The sequence below is a fragment of the Balaenoptera ricei genome, chromosome 16, assembly GCF_028023285.1.
Source record: "Balaenoptera ricei isolate mBalRic1 chromosome 16, mBalRic1.hap2, whole genome shotgun sequence".
Taxonomy (NCBI): Eukaryota; Metazoa; Chordata; class Mammalia; order Artiodactyla; family Balaenopteridae; genus Balaenoptera; species Balaenoptera ricei.
Window position 1 is genome coordinate 25,291,361 of NC_082654.1, and position 13,672 is coordinate 25,305,032.

The 13,672-nt window shown below is 39.0% G+C and overlaps 1 protein-coding gene across 9 annotated transcripts in view; it reads left to right on the forward strand.

Annotated features, from left to right (window-relative positions):
• CFAP43 (cilia and flagella associated protein 43) overlaps window positions 1-13,672 on the forward strand; it is a 103,111-nt gene that overhangs the window by 37,816 nt on the left and 51,623 nt on the right. For all 9 annotated transcript variants that reach the window (XM_059900165.1, XM_059900169.1, XM_059900166.1 and 6 more), the window contains 5 exons: window positions 2,000-2,080; window positions 6,393-6,541; window positions 8,118-8,221; window positions 12,062-12,202; window positions 13,021-13,193. In XM_059900165.1, the coding sequence (XP_059756148.1) occupies window positions 2,000-2,080; window positions 6,393-6,541; window positions 8,118-8,221; window positions 12,062-12,202; window positions 13,021-13,193 (648 nt within the window). The remainder of the gene's footprint in view (window positions 1-1,999; window positions 2,081-6,392; window positions 6,542-8,117; window positions 8,222-12,061; window positions 12,203-13,020; window positions 13,194-13,672) is intronic.

Below are 13,672 nucleotides of genomic sequence, written 5' to 3' on the forward strand. Positions count from 1 at the left end.
ATCAATAAACTGCTTCTAGAACTTATTGATTCTAGAACTTACTGATTGTAGAATTGGGTAGGACTAACACTACCCAATTTCAATATTTACTATAAAGCTACAGTAATCAAGACAGTATGATATTCGTGAGAGAATTAGACAAACAGATCAATGGAACAGTGTCTAGAAATATAGTCAACTGACCTTTCACAAATATGCGAAAGCAATTTAATTGAGAAAGCATAGTTTTTTTCAACAAATGGTGCAGGAGCAAATGGACATTCACATGCCAAAAAAAAAAATCTAGTCACAGATCTTACACCCTTCACAAAAAATTAACTCAAAATGGATTGTAGACCTAAATGTAAAATACAAAACTGTAAAACTCCTAGGAGATAACATAGGAGAAAAATCTAAGTGACCTTGGGTTTGGTAATGACTTTCTAGACACAACACCAAAAATGCAATCCATGAAAGAAAAAATTGATAAGCTGGACTTCATCAAAATTAAAGACTTCTGCTCTGCAAAAGACACTGTTAAGAGAAAGAAAAGACAAAGCACCGACTGGAAGAAAAATCTTTGCAAAACATATATCTGATAAAATACTGGCATCCAAAATATACAAAGAACTATTAAAACTCAACAATCAGAAAATAAACAACCCCATTGAAAAATGGGCAAAAAAAATCTGAATAAACACCTTAACACAGAAGGTATACAGGTGGCAAATAAGAAAGATGAAAAGATGTTCAACATTTTTCGTCATTAGAGAATTGCAAATTAAAACAATGCTACACACCTATTAGAATGTCTAGAATCCAAAACACTGACAGTACAAAGTGCTAGTGAGGATATGGAGCAACAGAAACCCTCATTCACTACTGAGGCAAAATGGTACAGCCCCTTTGGAAGACAGTTGGCAGTTTCTACAAAATTAAACATACTCTTACCATATGATTCAGCAATTGGGCTTCTTAGTGTTTACCCACATTAGTTGAAATCTTATGCCCACACTAAAATCTGCATGTGAATGCTTATAGCATCTTTATTCATAATTGCCAAAACTTGGAAGCAATCAAGATGTCCTTCAATAAGAGAATGAATAAACAAACTGTGGTACATCCATACAATGGAATATTATTCAGTACTAAAAAGAAATGAGCTATAAAGCCATGAAAAGACATAGAGAAACCTTAAATGCATATTGCTATGTGAAAGAAGGCAATCTGAGAAAGCTGTATGGTTCCCTCTGTAAGACATTCTGGACAAGGCACAATTGTGGAGACACTAAAAAGAATCAGTGGTTGCCAGAGGTTCAGTGGGAAGGGAGGGAGGGATGAAGAGGTGAAGCATAGAGGATTTTTAGGGCAGTAAAACTATTCTGTATGATACTGTGATGGTGGTTACATGTCATCGTACGTTTGTCAAAACCCATAGAATGTATAACACAAAGAGTAAACCCTAAGGTAAACTATGGCTTTAGTCCATAACACTGTATCAATATTGGCTCATCAATTCTAACAAATGCACCACAATAGTGCAAGATGTTAGTAACAGGGAAAATTGTATGGATATTGGGAAGGGCAGGGAGGGAAGTGCAACTCTCTACTTCCTGCTCAAAATTTCTGTAATCCTAAAACTGCTCTTAAAAGCAAAGTCTATTAATTGTTTAAAATACCAATGGTGATTTTCTATTCCTAGGCTTATTCACTAGGAAATTCATTGAATTTCCAAGTAACTTATTTCAATTATGTTACACAGAGAAAAAAACCTTTATTTCACTTTTCTAATCCTAATTAGTTATTATGTGTTACTTAAATTGCATTAAAGGTAATAGTTAATTTTTGTCAAATCAGAAGTATTGACGTTGAAATTGTAAAGTAATTTTAATCCACATAAATAAAATGAAATTTTATACTAAATCATTTTAGTGTGTGACATACTAGAAAGGAGTTTAGAACATACTCCCATAGCAAAGTCTTGTTTTCCATTTGAGTTTTCTTTTTCTTTCTTTTACAGACTCTCACACAGTCAGGAGAAGTTTGTGTTTGGGGTATAGAGGATGGTGCTTGTGTCAGCAAGATTTATCTGAATATCCCAGTAAGTGTGCCTTATAAATGAATTTTAAAATATATATATTGAATTCTACTCCAACCTACTTTTTCATATTCACATGTCAATAGTCTGTGGAAATACTCATTACAGAGGCCTTATTGCATTTTTACCTTATATATTAGAGTAATTCTTGTGTATAAATTATATTCCACAGCCCAGAGAGTGGAACATAAGATACTCTACTGGTGTATGGGAAAGAACAAGATTTTCTGTGGTGGCAGTTATTCCTGAAACCCTAATGGTTTATATCTCACTGAGGCTGTAAGTTCATTGTGGATTGAAAGGTTCTCTGCTCCACACGACCTTTCAGGGAACAAAGTCGACAGAGGCTCCACCAGCTAATAGCTCCTCAGTGCCATGGTATGGGAAGAGTGCTGGAAGTTCTTGAATTAGCAATTAAGTGCTTTTACTAAAAAATGAAACATCTCCTTGGCAGTAACTAGATAAATGGCCCCATCTAACCTCAAGAGGATTGGTTAGAAATGAAAGAAAGGGACTTCCCTGGTGGCGCAGTGGATAAGAATCCGCCTGCCAATGCAGGGGAACATGGGTTCAAACCCTAGTCTGGGAAGATCCCACATGCTGCGGAGCGACTAAGCCTGTGCGCCACAACTGCTGAGCCAGTGCTCTAGAGCCCGCGAGCCACAACTACTGAGCCTGCGTGCCACAACTACTGGAGCCCGCATGCCACAACTACTGAAGCCCGCGTGCCTAGAGCCCATGCTCCACAACAAGAGAAGCCACCACAATGAGAAGCTTGCGCACTGCAGTGAACAGTAGCCCCGCTCGCCGAAACTAGAGAAAGCCTGTGTGCAACAACAAAGACCCAGTGCAGCCAAAAATAAATAAATTAAAACAAACAAACAAATGAAAGAAAAGTACCACTCTAACCAGCTTGAGCCAAAAATTAAAAAGTGGGGGTTATTGACTCAATCAACTATAAAGTATAGAGTTTGTCTGGGCTCAGCTGTGGCTTGATCTAGAAACTCAAATGATATTACCAAGGATCTTGTTTTCCTCTCTGTCTGTATACTATGTCTTTAGTTTCATCTTAGGCTTCATTTAGTGGTACCCAAATGCCTCAGGTACCAGCGTCACATCAGATCATCAGGGAAGAAAGCCTCCTACAGTGGGAGGAGGAAAAGAAGAGAAGTTTCTCCTTTTCAGAAGGCTTAGTAAATACCTCCTAATGTCTTAATAATAACACTGAACTAATCACTGTAGACAGGGGGATGAGAAATGCTAACTGGCTTAAAATCAGCCATGGAAATGGGAGTCAGATCTGTTCCACTCAACCCTGAAAATAGGGGAGAAATGGTTTCTCAATGGATATTCAAGAAATTTTCCAGAAGGAAGGTGTATTGATGCTGGGTGGCAAACCACAATTCCTTACCTAAACCTAACCCTAACCTACCATAAGGTGATACCATTCTTTCCACCATGTTCATGGTGCATTTTACATAAAATAATATTTTTAAAAAGACCAAGAAACAGTGGTAATGCTATTTTTTCTTAAATTATCATTTTCTGTATTACACAGTTCTAGATGAGTTATGGGTCTTCGTAGTAGGAAGAGAAGTTACAATCCTTCTCTATTATAAATTAAAATCTCAGTTATAATACAAGATGAAGCGTCATACCTCACATAAGAGGATTACAATATGCAAAAGGATGCAAGAGGATTACAAGATGCATAAAATTCAATGAGATAAAAAACTCATCCTAAAAAAGTAAAGATAAAAATTCTTACCTGAAAGAATATGTGTAGACTCCATAATCTATGTGACAAGGTTTATATGTATTCATTTCTGTTAGAATTACTAGAACTAGAAAAATCTTAAAGCTCATCTGATCACACCTCCTTTTACAGATGAGAGACATACAGATGTTTAACAACCCACCCAAGGGTCTGTATAATCAGGACTTACCTTAATAATAATAATAATCAGGAGGGATGTAGGTACCACCAAAAGGCCCTCTTTCTGCTTCAGATATGTTCCCTTCCTCTGATCAGAGGGGAGAGATTCAGACAGCTGTCACAGTTAATTAGACAACCCTTCACTGAGCTCCAAACCAGGCATTGTACACTCATGTAGTTCAGCTCTTACTGGGGAGAGTCAGTGGTTTCTCCTTACTGGAGGATACTGCTGCCCCATGGGGAAATGATAAGTGGATTGACCCAGCAGTGCTGAGTCCAGATCTCCCTGCCTGTGCTGGGGACTGTGTTCCCCGTGAACATTTTAGGCAGTGGTCCTTAGAGAACCCTGCTCAGCGTCATGATGGCAGGATGCCTGAACACTACTAGCTTCCCCTGATGGTGCCTGCTAGGGTAACTAAGACCCCTCCAAGTATTGCTGTACATATTTAGCCTAGTCCACAATAGCCCTGGAATGGAGGGTAATTTCAACTGATTATTTTGAGGGAACACAGACACACAGACACACACACTGAGATCTCCCATAAAGGCTTTTAGCTAAAAAAAACAAACCCTCACCACTTTGTTTCCAGTTTCATACTGAGATACCACTAAAGTCTCAAACTGGTTAAGGCTTGGAAAATTCACTTTAAAAAATAAAATGAAAACCTGCTCAATGGGGAAACCATGCATTCTAATGGGGCAGGACACCTGAGTTTTCCTCTGAGCTTTGTTACAAGCTATGGGATCCTGGGGCAAATTGCTACATTTTTCTTTGCCTCCGTTTTCTAGTCTGCAAAACAATGATCTCTTTAAGATCTTTTCTATTTCTAACATTCCATTATTTTATTCAAAACAAACTACAAAATGTAATTACGTTACCAACCCTTTCAAGTTGGGCCCCAGTAGGGGTCCTCTTCTCTGGCGTTGCCCGTGCCAATAGATTGCGACTGAGTTTGGTTCAGAAACAAAGGAAAGTTTTATTCTTTGATCAGAGAACGGAGGGGTGGGAGCTCTCGCTCTAGAGCACACGTGTTTGGGACAGGGGATGGGTGGGGATGCTCTATATGGTTCTCCTCATTGCGGGGACGGGGTGGGGGGTTGGAGCTCTCGCGGGGCTAGTGCAGCTGTGCTGCTCTGGCTTCACATCCAAGTTCTGGGTGCAGTGTCTCTGCGCACTGCCCGCCACTGCCGCCATCTTGAATTGAGGTGTCATTGGCAGCACTTCTCCACACGGCCTCGGAGTTGAGGTGTCACTTTCCTGGTCTGAAGTGCTGGGTGCAAGACTGCTGCACACAGCACCCGATGAGCAAGTGAAACTAGATGAAGCACAAAAGAAGAGGTTAGACCTTACCACCTAGATTCCATCTTATTTTTCCCGGGAAACCCAGTGGGCTTTGTCAGTGACAACTATAGAGGAATGAATCTGATTCCTTAAGTATCATGACAAAAAATTTATTCTCTTAGACATCATCTTCTGTAAATGATCGCGACATAAGCAGGAATCTGTGATGCATTTCTTTGGTGACAGGCCACGTGGTCCAGTGATATATTGGGTTGGCCAAAAAGTTCTGTAACATCTTATGGAAAAACCCAAACAAACTTTTTGGCCAACTCAATAGTTATTTTCTTAAGTCTTCCTCAGTTATGCCCCCATCTCAGGATCTACCATTATCCAGCAGATGAATGCTGATTTTTAAAAATCGCTAACATTCTATAAAGATGTCCAAAAGATGCTAGGAATATATTTTAAATTTCTTATTTTTCATTATTATCAGGTATAATCATTTTGCAATCATTTAAGGATAAAAATGAAGCCATGGTTTAAAGTTCAAGCAATTTCCTTATATTTTTATCATTCTAATTTTAGGGTAAAAGAGTATGATGTACAGATTGCTGTGACATCTTATGCTATCGATTAGCTGAAGAATGTTGAGTGTATAATTTGTAATACCACACGACACTTGCCACTCTTCTTGTTCTGCGGGCTTTTCAAATAAACTGTAGAATTCTTATGTGAGGGAGAACAGGTTTCATTTTCTGGCACAGTGAAGTTGAGCATCTGGGGGGTTATTTTATTTTATTTTATTTTATATTAAAGTGTAATTGATTTACAATACTGTGTTATTTTCAGGTGTACAGCATAGTGATTCAGTATTTTTCCAGGTTATACTCCATTATAGGTTATTACAAGATAGCAGGTATAATTCCCTGTGCTCTACAGTATACCCTTGTTGCTTATCTGTTTTATGTATAGTAGTTTGTGTCTGTTAGTCCCACACCCCTAATTTGTCCCTCCCTCCTTGTCTCTTCCCTTTGGTAACCACAAGTTTGTTTTCCATATCTGTGAGTCTGTTTCTATATGCCGTTTATTTTAAACAGGCAACAGTTCTGGCTTGCTCTCCCTCCTCCCTCTCTGCAGCCGTGGGGACCGAGGATGGCTTTGTCCACTTCCTCGACATCCAGGACGTTGAATCCCCTCACTCAGTTCATACAGCCTATCTCTCTGAATCGCCCGTGCAGCACCTCCTGTAAGTAATGCCTGCTTCTGGCAGCAACTTTGTCAGGCCTGTCTGTTGAGAATTCCAGTGAAGCCCTAATTTCTTTTAATTTTAAGTTTTACATGTGTTGTTTTGAAAATTAATATATTGACTCAGTTCTACCTTTAAGAAGTACAGAGCAGTGTATGGTACAGTTTCCCACGCTTGTCCCTGAATACCCAGTTCTCCTCGCTGGAGGCAGCCTGTTACCAATTTCTCATGTCTTTTTTCTGGATATATTTTATTCACAAACAAGCAAAAAAGATAAGTACTTCCTTTTAATTATATGAATACATATCAAGCACTTAGAGTGTGCCAAGCACTTCTGTTGTATTAACTTCATGAGATAGATATTCTTATTGTGTCCATTTTAGAGATAAGGAAGATGATGCACAAAGAATTTAAATAATAATTAATATTACACGCATAGTAAATGGCAAGTTTTAGGATTTGAACTGAGGCAGTTGGGCTCCAGAGTCATTGCCTTGGCTCTTACAGGGCAGCAAACCGTATACAATGTTCTGCACCTCAATTTTTTTTTTCATTTAATGGTATGTCTTAGAGAAAGTCTTCTATCCACACGTGAAGACCTTCCTCATTCTTTTTTACAGCTACATCGTATTCCATTATATGGGTATACCATAATTTTTAAAAGACAATATACTGATGGACATTTAGTTGATTTCAAATTTTTTGAAGCAATACTTTTAAGAAGACAGCATAGAGCATTGGATTTAGATTCATGTTATTATTCTTTCTTTCGTTATATCATAATAGTAAGTATTAATAAGAAATGACATTTATGCCCTGCTTTACAGCTTGAGGTGCTGTCACACATTGTAGCTTATTGAGTGTGATATTTGCCACACATTCAGAAAAGTATTATGCTTGTTCCTATTTCACAAGTGAGATAATTTAGGTTCAGAGAGGTTAAGGGAAGCATTTGCCCAAGATTACTCAACTAGTGCCGGGAAGGGCTGGGTTTCCACCATCTGTGTTGTTCCTACAAGCTCTGCTGCCTCTGGCTCAGTGGGGAAGGATCTGTAGTCTCCCTCCATTTACATTCTGCTCCTCTGTACCATATTTTTTGGTGCCCCTTTTTCAGATCTTTCTCTCTTACCCTAATTTGCATTTCCCACTTGTTCCAATTTGATGAAAGGATAGAAACATTTCACTACATTCTTCCTCTTTCTGCCAGGATGGGTACTGAGAGGCATTGGAATGTTCCACTCATCACTAATTTGACAATTGCTTATGTCCACTTGCAATATTAAGAAAGCTTTACTGTCATATTTCATTTACTTATGATGAAATAGTCACCCATTTTTAGTGAATCTTCTTGACCATGTACTTATAAGTTGCAATTGGGAAACAGTATTAGCCTAGAATGTAATGATTACATTTATATATAATCACTTGCCTTTTATAAGGTCTGATAATATTAAAAATCATAAACCATAAGAATAAATGGTTTTGGATGTATCTCCACGCTGTCATTCAATAAATTTGTTTACCATCTTATTAGTGAAACAAGTAGAATCTGATAATCAGATTTCTTCTTTTCTAGGTATGACCAGAGGGGAATGTATCTATTAGTTGGAACATCAGAAGGACACGTCTTTGTTATCAATGCCAAACCCTCAAGCTTATTTCAGATTCTTGGATTCATAGGTACTTACGTAGAATGCTTATTAACTTAAAATATTGGTCACTTTATTCCAAAGAATTTAAAGTTGTGAAAATGGGGCTATGGTGAAACAATTACTTGTAGCATGTTTTCTAAAACAGAGACATTTAAATAACTGTTCAAAGTTACTTAAGAGAATTCCCACATCATATGTAGAGGTTTTGGTACATGTACTTGGTACATAGTTGATGGTAAATAAATCTTCTTGAATCAATTAATGAATTAATGAAATGGCTAAATGTTTCTAATGTTACTACAAAGGAATGTTGGGTTGGTTTATCCCTGAAATACTTTTAAAATAACATTTGATCTCTATTTAATTAAGATATCTAAAGAAAGTTTTGTTCCATGTATCTTTAGAGTTTCCTATTGAAACAAAATGACATCCAGCTTTTGCAGTAATGTGCATCCAAATGCCCAGGTAAACCACAGATTTGGTAGGTGAGATAGCACTTAGGTGATAAATAATAAGAACTAATACTTTTCTTTCTGGCTTTACATACCAAATATGTATGTATATTTTAAAATCTATGCATTGATTTTTTTTAATAATGTATTCCTGTCCTTTGCACAATATTCTGTTTTCTGTTAGATTTTTTAAAAATTATTTATTTATTTATTTATTTATTTTTGGCTGTGTTGGGTCCTCGTTTCTGTGCGAGGGCTTTCTCTGGTTGCGGCAAGCGGGGGCCACTCTTCATCACGGTGCGTGGGCCTCTCACTATCGTGGCCTCTTTTGGTGCAGAGCACAGGCTCCAGACGCGCAGGCTCAGTAGTTGTGGCTCACAGGCCTAGTTGCTCCGCAGCATGTGGGATCTTCCCAGACCAGGGCTCGAACCCGTGTCCCCTGCATTAGCAGGCAGATTCTCAACCACTGTGCCACCAGGGAAGCCCTATGTATTGATTTTTAAAAATTGAGTGCCTGCTAGGTGTAAGATGCTGAACCTAGGCTCTGTGGGAGCATGGAAAGGTCAAGGAGAAAATTTAGTGGAAGAGGAATAGCAGAGAGCTGCGTAGGCTCAGGGGAAGAAGCAATTAATTCTGCCATGTGTGAAGAGAGGAGTGGAAGTGATGGGGTGGCACAGAGGACTGGGGGAGAGTTTTCCAAAGACTTAAAGTAGTGGAGGATGGGACTTGTTGGTATTCTAGCTTGGGACAAGAGTTTCAGCAAAGGCACTTGGAATGGTAAGAAGTCTGGTGTAACAGGTAAATAAGAGTTTACTAGATGGGGCTTCCCTGGTGGTGCAGTGGTTGAGAGTCTGCCTGCCAGTGCAGGGGACACGGGTTCAAGCCCTGGTCTGGGAAGATCCCACATGCCGCGGAGCAACTAGGCCCGTGAGCCACAACTACTGAGCCTGCGCGTCTGGAACCTGTGCTCCGCAATGGGAGAGGCCACGGTGATGAGAGGCCCGTGCACCGCGATGAAGAGTGGCCCCCGCTTGCCGCAACTAGAGGAAGCCCTCGCACAGAAACGAAGACCCAACACAGCCATAAATAAATAAATTAAAAAAAAAAAAAAAAGAGTTTACTAGATGATGATCATGGTGACAAAGTCTGAAAGGAAGTGGAGCACGCTGAACATCATTCCAAGGAGTCTGGACTTTGTTCTGTAGTTAATGACACATCATCAGATGTTTTCAAGATGTGACTGGTGTGATTTGACTTGGTTTTTAGAGGACGACTCTGGCATCACTGAAGGCTGGAGCAGAAAGGCAAGAGAATGGAATAAAAAAGATGAGTTAGGAAACTATAATATTATAGTAACTTAGGCAAGAAATGATATTAATCATAACAATAGCCAACATTTATTGAGGGATTCCTTACCATGTGATAGACAGTATTCTAAGTACTTGACACGTGTTCATTCATTTAATTCTTACAGACAACTTTTATGAGGTAGAGACTACTGTTATGCCCAATTTAAACATAAGACAACTGAGACACAATGAGGTTAAGTATTTGTTCAAAGCCATGAAGGTAGGTGGTGGTGGAGCCAGGACTCAGACTCAGGAAGACCGGCTTCAGGGCTTGTGATCTTATCCACAATGCACGAGCCCATGCAGCAGTCATGGGAAGAGAAAGGAGGGGACAGCTCTGAGTGATGGAATGGGTAGGACTTGATAATTGATTATATGTGAAAGGGAGTGATCAGCAATGACTCCAAAGTTTCTAACCTGGATGGTGGAAGTTTGTGCTGTCATCAATTGAAGTAAAAACTCAGGGAAAAATAAAGTTATGGAGGTAGAGGGATAGGGTAAGCTGACAAGCTCTGTAGAGTTGAAGCCAATAAACTCTTCATTTGGGAATCTTTACCATAAATTTGGAAATGAAGATTTGTAGTTCAAAGTTTAATGATAGAAGTCTGATCTTGAAATCATGGAAGCTGATGAGATGGTTTAAGGCAGAGTTGAAGCAAATCCAATTGTTTAATGAGGTCAAACAGGTAACGTAAATATGTAAATTAGATGACATGGAGTGTGGTAGGACCTATGGCTGACCTCAGAATGGGTACCAGTCCTGCCTAAATGTTACATTTTTCAACATATCTGGTCAGTCAGAGTGTGGGATGGGAAAAGCTACCTACTCTGAAGTTGTGGGCAGAGGAAGACAAGGCAGTGAAGAAAACTAAGGATGGGCCAGAGTAAAGAGAGAACTGGGAGTCATCCACTCGAGGAAGAGCTTGAAGAAGGAAGGCTACGTGAAGGGGTGGATTATGGCAGAAGTGTGAGTGGGGTGAGGGCTAGGATGAGGCAGTCACTGTGTGAGCCCAGGGACAGCTACTCCTCTGGAACAGAGAGACAAAGTGGTTCAGGAGGGAGTGGAGGTCAGAAAAGGAAGTCAGTAAGTAGCAACTTCTGTTCTTAGAAGTTTGCAGTGGAGAAAAGAGAATTAGTAACTTCTAAAAGAGAATTAGAATTAGCAGGGTTGAAGGAAGGTCCTAATTTGAAGATAGGGGAGTCTTGAGGACTGAATAGGGGAAGCCATACAAGACACAAGAAAATTAAAAGAGGTAATGGATAGCACGTGGTGTAATAGGATATTGGAGGTGTGGGCTCAGAATCACAGATGGAAAGGGTTACATTTTGTTCCTACAAAAATGTCAAGAAATGAAGCAGGAAGATGGGAACAAACAGAGAGAAAATGTGAGATTCAGGATAAGAAAGTTGAGGTCAAGTTTGTGTCAGATGTTTTCTGTCTTCCTCGTTAAGTAAGAGGAAAGGTCATCCAGTGAACACCTGAGGGGAGGGGCTGAGATGGGACCTGAGAAAGTGGACACATGCTGAACAGTCCCTGGGGAGAGTGGCAGTAGTGAATCTGGAGAGAATCCAAGGTGGGCCCCAAGCACCTTGCAGAGGTCAGATTACCTGGGTTTCTGGAGGACAAACTCACAAAGGCATGTGTAATCCCACCACACCCGCAAAACCTTGACTACAAATGCAAAGAACACTGATGCCTGAGTTTATTCAGTATCGGGAATGGGCAGATGGCTGGAGTGGACATTCAAGAGGCCAGAGCATGCAGGTGCTGCTGAGTGGGGTGGACATGGCAGACTCTGGAGGCCTCTCTGGCTGGAAAGAAGCTGAGTCCAACTGAGCTGGATTGAATCTGCCAACCCAGACATCTAATATGGAGAAGCCCCCATTTGTTCATCAAAAATGTTTCCATCACTTATGTTTAAAGGTCACTTAAATATCCAGTAAATAAATTTGGACCTAAAGATTTAGTGAAGGCAGTTCTATAATGTGATATCTTACCTGGGAGTATAAAAGATTCTATAAACTTATCAACGATGACTTGTAGTGTTGATTTCCATTTGCTTTCAGAGGTGGGCAAAGGCATTTTACAAATATCCACAGTGTCTCCTTTGGAAACAGATGTAGTAGAAGTGATGGTGCTTTCCCCACTTCCAGAAACAGGAAGAAGCAGGCTGGAAATATTTACTCTGCCTAAAATACTACCACAAGGTAAAGAAAAAAATGAGCAACAAATTCTGTCCTGTGCGTCCAGTTGAATAGCTGCTATAGCTTTCCTTCTTTTTTTTTTTTTTTTTTTTTTCTGGTGGTAGCATTTTTTTTCGTTTTAACATGTGAAGAGGTTAAAATGGCCACCACCTTTTCTGTGTCTTACAAAGTGAAATTGACGTGGCTGCTAAATAATGTGAAATGTGGACTGTCCTCTAGGTCCTGTCATTCATATGAATCTGTCTTATTATCAGAGAAAAAACAGGATCAACTGTCACTTTTGTCAAATCGATTTGTCATTTTGTGATGTCTCTTTTTTGTAGCCTTAAATATACATAGTCAAATTCAGATAGGTTACTGTGTAGTTACTTGCACTGATAAAATTATAAAGAAAGCTTTTGGGATAAAAAGGTCTGATAAAATAGACACTTTCTTTGTTTTATCAATAGATAACAAATATATCTGGTTAGCTATTTTGCAAATATATAGAGTATAAGAGAGTCAAAAACCTCAAAGTACTTTTGTGTCTTAATTAAGACTCTCTAGACCATCATGAGTTTCTTTTAATGCTGTGTCTCTACTTAACTGATAAAATTAACCAAGGCTTTATAAAAGATATTTTACTCACTCTTAGTCATTTAATACTCAAGTATTTCTAACGGAGCCAAGTTGCTTTCCAATCGTTTTTATCTCCTAATAGTTTCTACATTAATTGAGCATTTAACTTCTTTATTTTGCTTTTCATAGTTTTCATAACAATTTTTAAAAAATAAAATCAATATATGGTGCAAGTGATTTCTCTTCTTCCCCAAATCTTATAGTTTCTGCAAGCTTTGCTGATGAACGAGGGAGGCTGAGAGATGCCTTCATTCATAAGTTCGTGTATGAGATAGAGCACGCTCTGTCCTCCGCTGTCTTGAACTTTCAAAGTAACCGAATATATGGCTTCTGTAACCAAGTGCCATACATCTGCAGCTATCTTCTTCCTGAAAAAGTATGTCAAAGCTTAAGCGTGCTATCATTTTTCTTAGCCGTCAAGATTGACACATCGTATCAATTAGACGTGATCCATGCTTTAACACTCTAGTCCAGTTAACAAATGTCTTTATTATAGTAACATAATTTCTTTGAATTAGATATATGTTAGCATGATTTGTTAATTCATCATAAAATACATTTGAGCAACCTCACACTTACAACATCATACTTGTCAGATAAAAGTGCAGACGACACGATATTAGTTTAGTGCCTTTCAAAACTATTTTTAAAGAATCTATCATTAGAAAATCTATTCCACAGGTGTCAGGAGCTACAGGATTGATGATTTTCGGTGGAACTTTGTACCTGAGTCCTAAAGAAAATTGCACAAAATACCTAAACTATGTTTCTGGCATTCTTTCATCATACTCTCTTCAAACTTCTCCCATACTGTGTCATTTCCTGCTACATACACTGACCCAGATTATCTATCAC